Below are 17,906 nucleotides of genomic sequence, written 5' to 3'. Positions count from 1 at the left end.
GCCTGAGGAGGAAGCCGACAGAAAACACGATTCAGCAGCTTTAGGTCGGGAATCATTTATTCATAGACCTTAGCATTCAGTTCTGCAATTGTGGGAAGTTATTGAGAGTTTTAGAGACACAGATTTGCTCTGCTTGCCACAACACGAGGGAATCAGTCCTCACATTTATTTTGTGTTTCTTCTTTGTATTTAACTACTTATCAGCTACAGTATACCCTGCACAACCAGAGGTGGAAGAAGTACTTAGATCCTTTGCTTAAGTAAAAGTAGAAATGTTTTTTTCTGAAAATACTCCACTACAAGTGAAAGTCCTGGATTCAAAATGTTACTTAAGTAGAAGTATAGAAGTATTGTCATCTAAATGTACTTTAGGTATCAGAAGTATAAGTACCACTTATGCACAGCGGTCATTTTGAAGGTATTATATTATTATATATAATAATTTACAAATACATGTAAGAGCATTTAAATGTTATAGTTTGTTTATATTTAGACAATTCTAGTTTTTCTTTCTTATGCATTGGCATTACAATATTGCATCATATCATATACAAATGTCATGTGTTTTTATATGTAAACAGTAGATGGTAACTATGATGTGTTTAATAACTGTAGTGGAGTAGAATAAGTATAAAGAACGACAAAATAGTACTTGTCCACTACTGTGCACAACAATAAACGATATGATTTATTTTGACCATTTATTTTGTAGTCACATTACAGGCTTGAGGAATAGGGCTAGGGAGGGATCAAAATGTACATTACACAATGGTAAATTCAAAATGTTTATGTATTGGTGTCTCTTGATCTTGTCATTATTCATACAATGCTTTTACTGCATGTCACTTTGTTTATGCCAATAAAGCAATTTTTTTTTTTTCAGATATCTTTTGTTGAAGGCTTTGGCAACAACATGCTTAAGTTCCACTAAAACTAATATTATAAAAAATACAAAAAAATTGAATTATAGAAGAGAGAAAGACGAAACTATATATTTAGAATAGAATAGAATAGAATAGTTTAATGTCATTATACATGTACAATGAGATAAATGCTTCTCCCTTTCAAGGGTGCCATCAAATCAAAAACAAAACATCACAACATAAGACAACAAAATACACGCAGCATACAGTACACACTGAGGACTAAGGGAAAAAGGAATAAAGAGTAAAGTGTAGTAATTATTTCCAGGAGTATAAAAATAAAATCTGTAATGTAATAAATAATAATAATAATAGTGTGTATTTATAATAATAATAATAATAATAATAATAATAATAATAGTAATGATATATATGTATATGTACAGAGTCACATTGATTCACATGATTTCAGGTGTTAAGAGCAATGATGGCTCTGTTTTGGATGTGATACACCTGTAGCGCCTGCCGGAGGGCAGCAGGTTGAACAGGTGAAAGCCGGGGTGTGAGCTGTCCTTGATAATGTTTTTGGCTCTACTGAGGCAGCGGGAGGTGAACATGTCCATCAGGGAGAGGAGAGGGCAGCCGATGATCCTCTGTGCTGCTTTTACGACTCTCTGGAGCCTCATCCTGTCGGCCTCGGTGCAGCTGGCGTACCCCACTGTGATGCAGTGTGTCAGTCGGCTCTCGATGGTAGAGCGGTAGAAGGTCACCAGCAGCTTAGTGGCCAAGTTGTTCTTCCTGAGCACCCTCAGGAAGTGCAGACGCTGCTGGGCCTTCTTGATGACAGCTGTGGTGTTGTCCTTCCAGGAAAGGTTGTTGGTGATGAGGACGCCGAGGAACTTGAAGGTGTGACTTTGTGACTTCAGGCTGAGAAAGTTATTAAGGCACAAACTTTTTTTAAACGTCTTTGTTTTCTTCCTTTCCTTAAATTCGTTGACAATAACAAAAATACAGAATATCACAATGATGTGCTGATGGAGCAACATGAGGTCAACTGAGGGGGTTAGAAAGTGTTAAAAGTTTACCAAAAAGAAGAAGTGTGCAAAAAAACTGTTTCACTTGCATAACTTACAGAGGGGTCGCATGAAACTGTACAAAAGAAAGTTTATGGTGGAAAAAAATGACATTGGGCTTACAACAGACATCCTTCACTCTCCACCACTTAACAGTAATTTCCTTGCAAAGATGGATGACATCCAGAATGTGGTTAGCCTAGCTTAGCACAAAGAATGGAAGTAAAGGGAAACTGCTAGCCTAGCTCTGCAGATCTTCTTAGTTTGGTTCATTGTTTTTATCTCATTGGGGAAATGTACCTTGCAGAAGAGCGCTTTGTGTCAGGTTGGATAAGATCATTTAATAAGAAGTAGAACCTTTATTTAGCCAGGAAAATCAATTCAGAACAAATTCTTATTTTCAAGATCAGAAAGTGACAAAGGTAACATTCACTTTTGTGCAGATTAAGCATGTTATTGCACCTGGGTACCTGACCTGTTCTGAAGAGTTTCAGTTCAGAAGTATTGTAACAAATAATTGATGTGAAAAGATTGTTTTAATTGTCTACACTTTCTTGATCAGCATAAATATGCTTTGGTGAGTTTTATTCTTCCCCCTCCAATTTTAATTCTATCTGAGACGACATTGTACCAACAACATTTGGAAAACATTTAATATTAACACACACACACACACACACACACACCATCAATAATAAAATCTTCTTTTATTTTAGTTGCATATACGAAGGGTTCAGAGATATTCCTCTACTGTTTTATGGAGAATTTCCCCTTCTGAAAACTGCTTTATGTGGCCTCAGATTTGGGGAATTCCTGTAAATGATTGCACTTTATTCTAGATTTCAGAAGAGTAGGAAGCCGCTGAAGATGATCTGTTTGGCTTGACTGTCTCTTTGTTCATTGGGTCTCTGCTGGTCTCTGAAGGACTCGAGCCAAACCTTCTGTCCAACCGTCAGCTGCAGAACTACGCCGCCCGACAGCACCTGAACACAACACGACACAGAAAATCAGGTAATTACACATGAGTGGTGGAGGGATGGCACATTTGGACGTTTAGAAATTGAATCTCCAGTAGTAAAACGCTAGGACATAAAAGAACTACAGCACGGTCACATGACTTCACTTCACCGCCGCTAAGCTAGAGGAGGCTAATGTTGGGCTATAAAGGAACTACAACACGGTCACATGACTTCACGCCACCACCGCTAAGCTAAAGGAGGCTAATGTTGGGCTATAAAGGAACTACAGCACGGTCACATGACTTCACGTCACCACCGCTAAGCTAAAGGTGGCTAATGTTGGGCTATAAAGGAACTACAGCACGGTCACATTACTTCACGTTACCACCACTAAGCTATATATTTGTAGCCTATATAAAGACGTGTAGCCTACATAATTAAGATATTTCAAAAATGGTTTTTATAAGGGTTATCACAACAAAGCCGAGCCGGCCAGCTAACCAATCAGAGCAGACTGGGCTCTGCTTTCAGACAGGGGATGACAAGAGGTGCTGCAGCACAGGCAGTATGAGAAGAATAAAGAGCTTTTTGAACATTAAAACATGGAGACATGTAGGGACACTACATACTGATATACACCTGAACATCAGCAGGAGAGGACTCTTTAAAGTAGAGACACTACATACTGATATACACCTGAACATCAGCAGGAGAGGACTCTTTAAAGTAGAGACACTACATACTGATATACACCTGAACATCATCAGGAGAGGACTCTTTAAAGTAGAGACACTACATACTGATATACACCTGAACATCAGCAGGAGAGGACTCTTTAAAGTAGAGACACTACATAATGATATACACCTGAACATCAGCAGGAGAGGACTCTTTAAAGTAGAGACACTACATACTGATATACACCTGAACATCAGCAGGAGAGGACTCTTTAAAGTAGAGACACTACATACTGACATACACCTGAACATCATCAAGGGGAGGACTCTTTAAAGTAGAGACACTACATACTGATATACACCTGAACATCAGCAGGAGAGGACTCTTTAAAGTAGAGACACTACATACTGATATACACCTGAACATCAGCAGGAGAGGACTCTTTAAAGTAGAGACACTACATACTGATATACACCTGAACATCAGCAGGAGAGGACTCTTTAAAGTAGAGACACTACATACTGATATACACTTGAACATCAGCAGGAGAGGACTCTTTAAAGTAGAGACACTACATACTGATATACACCTGAACATCAGCAGGAGAGGACTCTTTAAAGTAGAGACACTACACACTGATATACACCTGAACATCATCAGGAGAGGACTCTTTAAAGTAGAGACACTACATACTGATATACACCTGAACATCAGCAGGAGAGGACTCTTTAAAGTAGAGACACTACATACTGATATACACCTGAACATCAGCAGGAGAGGACTCTTTAAAGTAGAGACACTACATACTGATATACACCTGAACATCATCAGGAGAGGACTCTTTAAAGTAGAGACACTACATACTTATATACACCTGTACATCAGCAGGAGAGGACTCTTTAAAGTAGAGACACTACATACTGATATACACCTGAACATCAGCAGGAGAGGACTCTTTAAAGTAGAGACATTACATACTGATATACACCTGAACATCAGCAGGAGAGGACTCTTTAAAGTAGAGACACTACATACTGACATACACCTGAACATCATCAAGGGGAGGACTCTTTAAGTAGAGACACTACATACTGATATACACCTGAACATCAGCAGGAGAGGACTCTTTAAAGTAGAGACACTACATACTGATATACACCTGAACATCAGCAGGAGAGGACTCTTTAAAGTAGAGACACTACATACTGATATACACCTGAACATCAGCAGGAGAGGACTCTTTAAAGTAGAGACACTACATACTGATATACACTTGAACATCAGCAGGAGAGGACTCTTTAAAGTAGAGACACTACATACTGATATACACCTGAACATCAGCAGGAGAGGACTCTTTAAAGTAGAGACACTACACACTGATATACACCTGAACATCATCAGGAGAGGACTCTTTAAAGTAGAGACACTACATACTGATATACACCTGAACATCAGCAGGAGAGGACTCTTTAAAGTAGAGACACTAAATACTGATATACACCTGAACATCAGCAGGAGAGGACTCTTTAAAGTAGAGACACTACACACTGATATACACCTGAACATCATCAGGAGAGGACTCTTTAAAGTAGAGACACTACATACTGATATACACCTGAACATCAGCAGGAGAGGACTCTTTAAAGTAGAGACACTACATACTGATATACACCTGAACATCAGCAGGAGAGGACTCTTTAAAGTAGAGACACTACATACTGATATACACCTGAACATCATCAGGAGAGGACTCTTTAAAGTAGAGACACTACATACTTATATACACCTGTACATCAGCAGGAGAGGACTCTTTAAAGTAGAGACACTACATACTGATATACACCTGAACATCAGCAGGAGAGGACTCTTTAAAGTAGAGACATTACATACTGATATACACCTGAACATCAGCAGGAGAGGACTCTTTAAAGTAGAGACACTACATACTGACATACACCTGAACATCATCAAGGGGAGGACTCTTTAAAGTAGAGACACTACATACTGATATACACCTGAACATCAGCAGGAGAGGACTCTTTAAAGTAGAGACACTACATACTGATATACACCTGAACATCAGCAGGAGAGGACTCTTTAAAGTAGAGACACTACATACTGATATACACCTGAACATCAGCAGGAGAGGACTCTTTAAAGTAGAGACACTACATACTGATATACACTTGAACATCAGCAGGAGAGGACTCTTTAAAGTAGAGACACTACATACTGATATACACCTGAACATCAGCAGGAGAGGACTCTTTAAAGTAGAGACACTACACACTGATATACACCTGAACATCATCAGGAGAGGACTCTTTAAAGTAGAGACACTACATACTGATATACACCTGAACATCAGCAGGAGAGGACTCTTTAAAGTAGAGACACTAAATACTGATATACACCTGAACACCAGCAGGAGAGGACTCTTTAAAGTAGAGACACTAAATACTGATATACACCTGAACATCAGCAGGAGATGACTCTTTAAAGTAGAGACACTACATACTGATATACACCTGAACATCAGCAGGAGAGGACTCTTTAAAGGAACATGTTTAAAAGTGGCTCTGAAACTGACCTGATCAGCGTTCCTGTTGTAATCACAGAATCCCAGGCTGTTGGTCAAAGCTTGGCTCGCTATATTCAGACACATGCTCACCTAAAACAGACAAACAAAACAATTGTAAAGGAGTTTGAAGAATGGAAGTGCAGATTACAATGTAATGTACAATCTTATCACAAGTAGTGTGAGAAGTATTCAGATCCTTTACTGCCGTCAAAGTACTAGTACTGCTCTGTGGAAAGAATGCAATACGAATAAATACTCATTCTACAGAAAAATGGTGTCCATATGTGGTATATTACTAAATATATGACCTTAGTAGATGGTTAATATTGTTGCATCAAGGAAAGTATTACTGTTCCAATAAAGTTCAGATATACACATTATTGATGAGGACTTTCTCTTTGTAATTCATTGACAAATAATGTGGTAAAATGTTTACTTTTGAACCACAGTATTTAAAATAAGATCACATTCCACCTTTGCAGATTACATAAAGAAACCTTTTCTTTTGTCCAATGAATGTCTGATAATGTATATTAAACATTTATTTTCATTCGAAGATCTGCAGCAGATTAAAAAACACTTTACCTTGGCCATAGAGTGGAAGGTGAAGTAATAAACTCCGGGGACTCTGCAGGTGAAGTGACCTGTGGCCTCGTTAAAGTCCTTCTCGCCGCCCTCAGGTGTGTTTACCACGGCAGGCCCGTATGTTATCGGCTGTAACACACACACAAACACACACACACACACACACACACACACACACACACACACACACACACACACACACACACACACACACACACACACACACACACACACACACACACACACACACACACACACACACACACACACACACACGCACACACGCACATGCAGGTTAAGTCAGAGGTGAATGATTATGTTATTAATTAAGATACTCTGCAGATTTTAAAACATTTAAGAGACTGCACCTGTCCAAAGCCAGGATAACTGTTGTGAGTCCGAATCGCTGAGAAGGCTGATCGAGCCACCTGAGCCCCCTGTCCTCCTGAAACACACACACACACACACACACACACACACACACACACACACACACACACACACACACACACACCACACACCACACACACACACACACACACACACACACACACACACACACACACACACACACACACACACACACACACACACACACACACACACGTTATCACCTGCTGCTGACCAGTTTTTCAAGGCAAGATTTCACACAAAGATTATACGAATAAAAGTAAGAGTTAACATGTAGTAACAGTATGTATATGAATAACAACAATAACATGAGTAAAACACAAACTAGCTGAATGTATACAATATACAGATATCAGGGAAGATAATACAATATTTAATTGCTGGTGCAAGTGTAAGGCTATAAAAGGAACACACATGACTTCACGTCACCACCGCTAAGCTAAAGGAGGCTAATGTTGGGCTATAAAGGAGCTACAGCACGGTCACATGACTTCACGTCACCACCGCTAAGCTAAAGGTGGCTAATGTTAGGCTATAAAGGAACTACAGCACGGTCACATGACTTCACGTCACCACCGCTAAGCTAACGGTGGCTAATGTTGGGCTATAAAGGAACTACAGCACGGTCACATGACTTCACGTCACCACCGCTAAGCTAAAGGTGGCTAATGTTGGGCTATAAAGGAACTACAGCACGGTCACATGACTTCACGTCACCACCGCTAAGCTAAAGGTGGCTAATGTTGGGCTATAAAGGAACTACAGCACGGTCACATGACTTTAGGTCACCACCGCTAAGCTAAAGGTGGCTAACGTTGGGCTATAAAGGAACTACAGCACGGTCACATGACTTCATGTCACCACCGCTAAGCTAAAGGCGGCTAATGTTGGGCTATAAAGGAACTACAGCACGGTCACATGACTTCACGTCACCACCGCTAAGCTAAAGGCGGCTAATGTTGGGCTATAAAGGAACTACAGCACGGTCACATGACTTCACGTCACCACCGCTAAGCTAAAGGTGGCTAATGTTGGGCTTGATGAGGTTTAGTCGTCTAATTTACCACTGGTGAATTTTTTTAATTCACCAGTGGGGTGTTTATTGATTTATTTGATGTCGTAGAACAAAACTTTCAAATCTCTTCAGCTTTTGTTTACCACAGTCCTTTTTTCACCCTAACAACCAATAACTTCCAGGCGAGGGAGCAGGAAGTGATAATATGCTGACTCATTGCCGGGTTTTAGGACTCATTCCTCGTTTAATTTAAATGTTTTAATGCATGATTCTTAGGTAACATTGAGCTGTCTTTGGCCCCTTTTCTGCTGTAACAATGTCAATGACTAATACAAGTATTCTGATTCCTGCACCACTCTTTTGTGTATTATCTAGTATGGTTTATACTTTAAGTCGTATCCTTACCAGAGATGATGCCCTTCCCCTCGGCTCCGGGGTGACCGGGCTCTCCAGGTTGTCCCGCAGCTCCCAGATGTCCTCGGTACCCTTTATGGCCCATGACCCCCTGCTGGCCTCGATCCCCCACCTCCCCCTTCAGCCTCCTCAGGACCGCCTCATCCACCGGACCCTCCAACATCACTGCTGAAACACACACACGTTAACGATTAAACTGCAGTAACACACTCTGTGGCCACTAGGGGGCGTCAGAAACAAGATGAGAACCAATTAATTATCTTTTAGTAAACCTACGTCAATTTAATAGATATTACATTATTATAAGTGGGTTAGCGGTTAGAAGTAGCAGATATTTGATCAGTACTAAAACTAAAAGTACTCCTTATGCAGAATGACAATTTTCATAATAGCATATTGACCCGAATACAAGACGGGTTTTTTTCCTTGAAAAACATCTGAAAAAGAGGGTTCGTCTTATATTCGGGGTCTAGACTTTTCAATGTAATTACACAGTCACAACAACAGATCGCGCCAAACGAGTGTTCCCCCAAGCGAGAAACCGTCTTAAAGTACGGTAACAGCAACAGGAGAGATAGAGATGGAGAGACACAGAGACCAACTCCGATGAAGTGGATCAAAATTAGGGAAAGTTAATAAACAAGAGAGGCAAAGTTACAATGCCAATTTTAAGATAATGGTGATGAACGAAGCAGAGTCATCAAACAACTGTCGAGCAGCAAAGAAATATGGTGTTACTGAGTGTTCATTAGAAGATGGCGAGCCCAAAAAGACCGCCTTAAAACAGTCAGAGAAAAGAAAAAGTTTGGCGTCCGGAACAGCATTTGGTCTTCCAAAAAGATATTTTCCCAAAAATGATTCTTGAAAAAGAGGGGTCGTCTTATAATCAGGGTTGTCTTATATTCGAGTCAATACGGTCATATATCTATTATGGATGATAATATGTACTAGTACAATTTTGCAGCTGGTTAAGGTGGAGCTAACTTTAATTAACAAAATATAGCTTCATAATTCATTTGTTATTTAAATGTTTGAACCTTTGGGTGATTGCATGAAAAGACAAAACTAAATACAAATATACCTGTCTCTCCTTCCTCTCCCTTGGCTCCTGGATATCCATCTCTCCCTGGAGCTCCTGCCTCCCCCGCCCGGCCGTCTCTCGCCCCACAACTCTCATCACATCGGGCAGGAATCAGGGTGAAGACCACCAGAAACACCAGACCATAATAACCTCCCATGGTCCAAAACACTGGAGAAGAATAAGAACAAGGCAAGTTTATTTATGTTTTTCAGCTTTCAACACAAGGCAATTCAAAGGGCTTTACAAAAATGAAAGACATTAAGAGCATAAAACACATTAGAAACATTAAAAAGCAAAGATAATAAAACATGAATAACAAAAAGGTACATAGATAAAAGTTACAGTGCAGTGTGAGATGTGAAAAGTTACATTAAAGCAGCGGCAACAAGAAAGTCTTCAGCCTGGATTTAAGAGTAGTCAGAGTTGCAGCGGACCTGCAGGTTTCTGGGAGTTTGTTCCAGATATTTGGAAATATCCCAAACCAAATTCTCACATTCCTCTACCCCTAATCTTCCTGTGAAATTATAGTTATTTTGACACTCTTTGTTATAGACAAAATCTTACATACAGCACACATTACATGATTTAAAGATAACGGTTCATTACATGTTAATTAAGATGCTTAATACCTGCAGCAAAGTTCAAGCTTCTGCAAGGTGGTTTTCGTAAAAATGAACTGAAACTAATTCAAACTAATTAATCTTAGGCAAGGCAAGGCAAGGCAAGGCAAGGCAAAGCAAGGCAAGGCAAGGCAAGGCAAGGCAAGGCAAGGCAAGGCAAGGCAAGGCAAGGCAAGTTTATTTATATAGCACTTTTCAACACAAGGCAATTCAAAGTGCTTTACAAAAAATGAAACACATTAAGAAAATGGCATTTAAAATCAGTCATTAAAAAGAAAAGCTAATAAAATAAACATTAAAAGAAAAAATACATGGATAAAAGTTACAGTGCAGTTTAAGATATGAATAGTTCAATTAAAAGCAGTGACAAAAAGAAAAGTCTTCAGCCTGGATTTGAAAGTAGTCAGAGTTGCAGCGGACCTGCAGGTTTCTGGGAGTTTGTTCCAGATGTTTGGAGCGTAATAACTGAACGCTGCTTCTCCATGTTTAGTTCTGACTCTGGGGACAGAAAGCTGACCAGTCCCTGAAGACCTGAGAGATCTGGATGGTTCATCATTTAGCAGGAGGTCAGAAATGTATTTTGGGCCTAAACCATTCAGTGCTTTATAAACCAGCAGCAGTATTTAGAAATCTATTCTTTGACACACAGGAAGCCAGTGTAAAGACTTCAGAACAGGAGTGATGTGATCCACTTTCTTAGCGTCAGTGAGGACTCGAGCAGCGGCGTTCTGAATCAGCTGCAGCTTCCTAATGGATGTTTTAGTGAGACCTGTAAAGACACCATTGCAGTAGTCGAGTCTATTGAAGATAAAAGCATGGACAAGTTTTTCCAAATCCTGCTGTGACATTAGTCTTTTAATCCTAGATATGTTCTTTAGGTGATAGTAGGCTGATTTAGTAACTGTTTTAATGTGACTGTTGAAACTCAGGTCAGAGTCCATGACTACACCTAGATCTTAAAGGAAACATTCATGCAAATGGATAATCAATTTAAAATAATAAACTATAAAATGACTGAGTTTTGTTATATTGCTGTTGACTAATGCTGTAAGTATTGAGTGTTATTTATTTTAATATTATATTAAATGTATTATATTTTATATTATTTTACTCACCAGCCAAGTTGTCTGTCTCACCGGCGTGGATTTTGAGCTGCGATGAAAAGACGAGATTTCCTCTTTTGGTGAACAGATAAAGACGTCTTATTAGAGTCACACACACACACACACGCACGCACGCGCGCACACACACACACACGCACGCACGCACGCACGTGCACACACAACACACACACACACACACACACACACACACACACACACACAGAGCAAGGAAATGAAACTCATGAATTGACAGAAAGGAGAGCCAGTTCTTTTAAATGTGTCTGTAATTTTTAATTAAAGACACTTCATTTTTCTTTTAGACTAATCTAACTGTGTTTGGAACCAAGTAGCACCCAATGACAACAGGGCAGAAAACAATTGCTCCTAATTTATGTTATTGTCCATAGTGAGAAGAGAAGAGATATGTTGGAAAGATAAGATTAAACTACAACTTAGTAACGGATAACAAAATGCATTGATTATTAAAAACATGACGCAGTAAAAAGTGTAAAGTCATGTTATCTATTCTATTCAATATAATTTAATACCAATATAATATATCAATATAAATAAACCTCAGTACATTAACTCATCTACATGTAGATGGGTAGGTCATTTTGGAGAAACCAGCTCGATTGCGTCAGAATTTGAAAATACACAGCCGGAAAAAATCTGCCACTTCCTCTCAGAGCCCCTCCCCCAACACACACGAACGCGCACATGACCAATGAGGGCACGAGATAAGTTTGTGCCCCGATGGAAGGCTGACAGGCAGGTAGTCCATCCAGTTACTTTAGCCGGGCCGGCTAAACGGATTGGTTGTACTTTTTACAGTATTACGGCTTCCACTGATGAAGATTTTTTTATGAATTTTTTGTCAAAGCACTTCAGATGTTCATTGCTATCGGGATGTTAAGAGCATTCCATGGAATATAACAAAAAGTGTATCTCGAGCTGGTTTCTCAAACTTACCTACCCCACCTTTAATAACTGCAATGAAGTTTTTTTGTCACAGCAGTTTTTTTCCACTTGAGAGTTTGTGGCGCTATCGTGTGTTTATATGATGCAACTACAGCAGAATTAAAATGTTACCTTTGTTACAGCAGAAAAGAGCCAAAGACAGTGTAGGAGCCATTTTATGGGTGTTGTTGGAATGTCAGTTTACTTTTCATTTAATTTCAAACCTTTATTTAACCAGATTGGTCCCATTGAGATCATAGATCTCTTTTTCAAGGGAGACCTGCAGCATATCGGTTCCACATGAAACATAAAACAATAAAGGACATTATACATTATATTTACAGGATACATAGTTATAGACATTTACAAGTGCCCATTGTATCAGCAAGCATTTCATTTAGCCTAGCTTTAAAAACATGCAGAGGAATGAGATTGCTCAGTTTCAATTCTTGCTGAAGATTGTTCCAAGCAAGTGGAGCTGCGCACATAACAGCTGTCTTACCTAAGACAGTCCTTGCTCTTGGCACGTCTAACAAGACTACATCATGTGACCTCAGACAATAGCTGCTTGCAACTCTCTGTGTTATCAGAGAGCAGATATAATACGGGAGTTTACCCAACAAAGCTTTATAGATAAACGTGTACCAATGACTGAGCCTCCGTACAGAGAGTGATGGTAAACCTGCCTTGGTATACAGTGTACAGTGATGAGTAAGCGCTTTACAATTTGTGACAAATCTCAGAGCACTGTGATACGCAGCATCCAATTTGACCAGGCAATTGGCAGGTGCATTCATATAGACCAGATCACCATAGTCCAGCACAGGTAAAAAGGTCACAGTGACTAGCCTTTTCCTGGCCTCAAGCGAGAAACAGGACTTGTTTCTGAAAAAGAAACCTAGCCTAACCCTCAGTTTTTTTAAGCAGGTTATTGACATGAAGTTTAAAAGAGAGACAATCATCAAGCCAGATACCAAGGTATTTGTAACAGGCAACAACTTCAAGTTTTGTTCCTTGCGTAGGTACAATATCTAAAACAGGCTCAGGTGTCTTTTTAGCTTTTGAAAAGAGCATTACCTTGGTTTTATCCACATTTAAAAGAAGCTTTAGTTCAGAGAGCTGAGTCTGAATAGTGTTAAAAACAGCTTGTAATTTAACAACAGCCTCTTTAATGGAGGGACCTGCACAATGCATCACAGTATCATCCGCATAAAAATGTAAAGTAGCTTCATCCACATTATCACCTACACTGTTAATATATATGGAGAATAAAAGTGGTCCTAAAACAGAACCTTGTGGTACACCATCAGAAATGTTTAGCCATTCAGAAGACAGTCCATCAAAATGAACACATTGGGACCTTTCAGAGAGGTAGTTCACAAACCACCCCATTGCATTGCTGGATATGCCAATACTGAGTAGCCTCTGCTTTAAAATGCGATGATCAACGGTGTCAAATGCTTTGGAAAGGTCAATAAACAGAGCTGCACAACTCTGCTTATTATCTAAAATAGTAGTAATATCATTTACCACTTTCATTGTCGCAGTGATGGTGCTGTGTTTCTTTCTGAATCCTGACTGATGTTTAGACAGGATATCATTTATACATAAAAACTCCTTTACTTGTTCACTCACTAGGCGTTCGAGCACCTTAGCCAGAACTGACAATTTAGAGATTGGCCTATAGTTATTTAAAATAGTTGCCTCCCCTCCTTTCAGTAAAGGCAAGACATAAGCAGACTTCCATACTTTTGGAATTGTGTTCGTGCTGAGGGAGAGGTTAAAAAGAGAAGTAAGAGGTGGAGCAATAAAATCTGCAGCTATCTTTAAAAAGAAAGGTTCTACGTTGTCCGGGCCAGCCGGTTTCCTAGGATCTAACTTGGATAATGCTTCATGAACAATACCAATAGTTAAAGGAGTAAAACTGAAAGGGTTTTCCAGACCACATTGTTCAGAGTCAAGGATTGGAGCGTTCACAGGAGCCACACAGCCAAACAGAGAGCCACAAGACACAAAATGCTCATTAAAGCAATTTAGCATAGTAGCCCTGTCTGATATAATGCCAGATGCTGTGGTAAGGCACGGAGGTAGCTCATTTGGGATATCACCAGTGGAAATCAATTTTATGGCTTTCCAACATTTCCTAGGATTATTCAGGTTTCTGTGGTAACCGACAAATAGTACTTTGATTTAGCACTTTTTATTTGAGATGTGAAGCTATTTCTTAGCTGCCTAAAACGTAGCCATTCTACCTCTGAGCCTGATTTCCTAGCCTTAGCCCAAGCATTATTTCTCTCATGAAGGAGACTGGACAGCTCAGCAGAAAACCAGGGATTGTTTCGTCCCTTCACTCTAAATGTACGCAGAGGTGCATGTCTATCTATAATTTTCATAAAACCAAGATAAAAATAAGACCATGCAGTTTCTACATCAGCACACAAATTGATTCTACCCCAATCAAAATCAAACAGATCATGTAAAAAACCCTGCTCCACAAAGTGTTTTTGTCTCTCTTTGTGATGACACGTGGTTTAACCTTTTGGACCTTAGTGTCCCTAATTGTGGCTACAACACAGTGGTCACTCACATCATTAGCAAATACTCCCACAGATGAGTATTTATGTGGAACATTTGTTAAAATTAGATCAATTAAGGAGGATTTATTTGGGGACTTAATATTTGGGCGAGTAGGACTGTCTATAATCTGGGTAAAATTCAAAGAGGTACACAGGTTTTTAAAATCCTCTGACACAGACGTTAACCAGTCCCAATTAAAATCACCAAGCAGCACTATTTCCTTGTAGGAAAGTTGTGATAACAGTTTTGCCAATGACGATAAAGAGTCCTTGACAGCCGAAGGGGCCCTGTAGCAGCCCACCACCATGAGCTGTTGACCCTTTGTTACCTCAATATTCACGGCTAAAAATTCTAGCTGTTTACTAACAGATTTGGAAACCATATTAGTTACACAAAACTTATTTTTCACATAAATGGCAACGCCACCACCTTTTTTAGGCCGGTCAGTACGATATACACTGTAACCATTTAGGTAAATGTCAGAGGCCAAAATGGATTTATCTAGCCACGTTTCTGATAAGACAATGACATCAGCATCAGTCGAACTCGCCCAAATACGGACACAATCTAATTTAGGTAACAGACTACGCACATTTAAATGAATTAAACCTAGCCCAGATCTAGATATAAAATCAGCAGGAGTAGCTATTTGACTAATACTGCTCAGTGGACCCGGATTTGGCTGTACATTTCCTGATAGTAACAACAATAAAAATACCAAGCACCTTTTCCTCTTAATCAACACACATACATTGTCAGCTGTTCTAGAGTCACCAGCAAACTTCGCGAAAGTGAGATTAGAGTTTAAAAAACAATTCTGAAGGACCATCGTGGCAGGCATGTGAGAAAGACAAACATTTTCCGAAATGAATGTCCGCGACAGTGCAACCAGCAATTGTTTGTGCAACACCTCCTTAACTGTACAGGGGATGTCCACTGCGGGCGGCAGAACATACCCGAATCCAGTAGAATAAACTAGTATAAACTTTATTTATATTTATACTGCAATATTATTTTTGGACACTTGGTGGCGGGGGTTAGCCGCACTGGGTGGATAAAAGGGGGTCATAGGTGACCCGAGAGGACGTGGACACAGGAGGAAAGAGCCCGGCAGATGCTCATACCACAACCTTTGACACAGTATAATTAACCCTTGGTATGCAAAGCTAAATAAACATTATTATAAACTGCACCAAAGGACCGGAAAATCATCTGTTTCGACTCCGCTTCGAGCAATACAATGACTAACAGAGCACTTATATACTAACAAAGGAATGGCTTATCTAAAGCCATTGAGTAGCACTTGAAATGTTTTGGCTCTATGAAACCTGATGTAATTATATGATGCTGTTTTCTTCAAGGTTGGGTCCTGTTGGTGGAATGCACTTATTGTAAATCGCTTTGGATTAAAGCGTCAGCTAAATGCAATGTAATGTAATGTTTGTGTCTGCGTCTGGCACTCCTCCTGTGAAGTAATGGCAAAGGATATAGGACATTGGAACATTAAAATGGCCATTACAGACGGCGTAATGTTCCCTAAGAAGAAGCATGCATAAAATAAATATTTAAGATAAACAGTTTTAAAAGAATTACACAATTTACAAAATACACATCCTGTAACAGTTCTGATGATTTAGCAGCCAGGTATATATAGCACAGTTATTAACGGCATATATATATTGCACATCATTTGTATATTTCACAACAAGGGGTGTTATAGCATAGTCTGTGTTGTTGTGTGTTGCAGACTGACATACATACAACCTGTAAAATGCAGAGATGAAGTCAAAAGGGAGAATTTATATTTCGTATATTTAATTACCAAAGGCTGAACCACGCCTAACTATAAGCTTTATCGAACGTTTTTAAGATTTGATGTAAAGCGTCTTTGAGCATTAGGAAAAGCGCTATAAAAATCCCATGTATTATTATTATTATTATTATTATTATCATCAGAAGGAAGGTCTTAGACCTAAACGGATATGGTGTCTGCCGCGCGGACATACACTGTAAGCTGATTCCACAAAATGCTCTGACTCCCATTTTACTTTTAGAGACTCTGGGAATAACCAATAACCCTGCTGCATTCTGGGAAAGCAATGACCTAATGGGACAGTTGGATATAATTGGCTCGTTACGACAGGTGGTTCCTTCCCATTAAGGCAGGGGGGTCAAACTCAATGTCATGGCGGGCCATGTCAGCATTATGGTTACACTCAAAGGGCCGGGTGTAACTTTATAAATATACAGCACCAGTCAAAAGTTTGAACACCTTCTCATTCGAAGGTTTTTTTTTTTTTTTTAAATGTCTAAATTGTAGATTAACACTGAAGACATCAAAACTATAAAAGAACACATATGGAATTATCTAGTAAAGAAAAAAGTGTTAAAAAATCCAGAATATGATTTATATTTGAGATTCTTCAAATGAGCCCCCTTTGCCTTGATGACTCCTGGCTTCTCTATATAAATATATAATATATATTAAATAATGTATTATATCACATTATTGGCTCTGCATTGGATTATTATCAGTACTCGTAATAACTTCATAAATAACTACGTCTGAAAGCAGAAGTCTAGGGCAAATAATTGAAAGCAATTAATCAACAATTACACCAATTGTATTGTATATAATACTCTTTGCAAGCTTCACATGACATGAGGTCACCAGGCCTTGACACCCCTGCATTAAGGGATTAGTAGGCGTGTAGAACATACATTCCTGTTTGGAGCTCTGTCAGGGCGTCTGCGTTTTGAAGACAGTGAATAACACATGTGATGAATCCCAACCGTCACACTGCTTTGAAATGTTTGAGTAAACACAGCTTTCCAGAGAAGAGCGATAAGAAAACACGGCGAGTTCAGTCTTGTGCTGGTCGTCTGTGTTTGAAGGGGAAACAAATGAGACTAAACTTTGCTTTGTGTTTGTTTTTCATCATCAGGGAAACACAACAAGAAATATGTAAAATGTAAAATATTCCGT

General features: G+C 39.3%; 2 protein-coding genes across 3 annotated transcripts in view; both read right to left on the bottom strand.

Annotated features, from left to right (window-relative positions):
- The window catches only part of LOC117446271 (complement C1q subcomponent subunit C-like), a 9,058-nt gene extending 9,020 nt beyond the window's left edge, over nt 1-38 (bottom strand). Inside the window, exon 1 of the mRNA XM_034082361.1 lies at nt 1-38. This exon is cut by the window's left edge and continues 71 nt beyond it. The gene's annotated coding sequence lies outside the window, so the exon portion shown is untranslated.
- Nucleotides 39-2,626: 2,588 nt separating this feature from the next.
- c1qa (complement component 1, q subcomponent, A chain) lies at nt 2,627-11,504 on the bottom strand. 2 transcript variants are annotated; one of them, XM_034082358.2, is made up of 7 exons: nt 11,396-11,504; nt 9,661-9,828; nt 8,571-8,747; nt 7,108-7,184; nt 6,740-6,868; nt 6,164-6,244; nt 2,627-2,919 (listed from the first exon to the last, which is right to left on the bottom strand). In XM_034082358.2, the coding sequence occupies exons 2-7, from the start codon at nt 9,815-9,817 to the stop codon at nt 2,779-2,781; spliced, it is 762 nt and encodes a 253-aa protein (XP_033938249.1). In that variant the 5' UTR covers nt 9,818-9,828; nt 11,396-11,504; the 3' UTR covers nt 2,627-2,778. The 2 variants fall into 2 exon arrangements, with proteins under 2 accessions (XP_033938249.1, XP_033938251.1); XM_034082360.2 differs by having other exon boundaries at nt 8,571-8,744.
- Between the last annotated feature and the right edge of the window lie 6,402 nt (nt 11,505-17,906).

The sequence above is a fragment of the Pseudochaenichthys georgianus genome, chromosome 5, assembly GCF_902827115.2.
Source record: "Pseudochaenichthys georgianus chromosome 5, fPseGeo1.2, whole genome shotgun sequence".
Classification (NCBI taxonomy): domain Eukaryota; kingdom Metazoa; phylum Chordata; class Actinopteri; order Perciformes; family Channichthyidae; genus Pseudochaenichthys; species Pseudochaenichthys georgianus.
The sequence above is the reverse complement of the archived record's forward strand: the minus strand, read 5'-3'. Positions and strand labels throughout refer to the sequence as shown.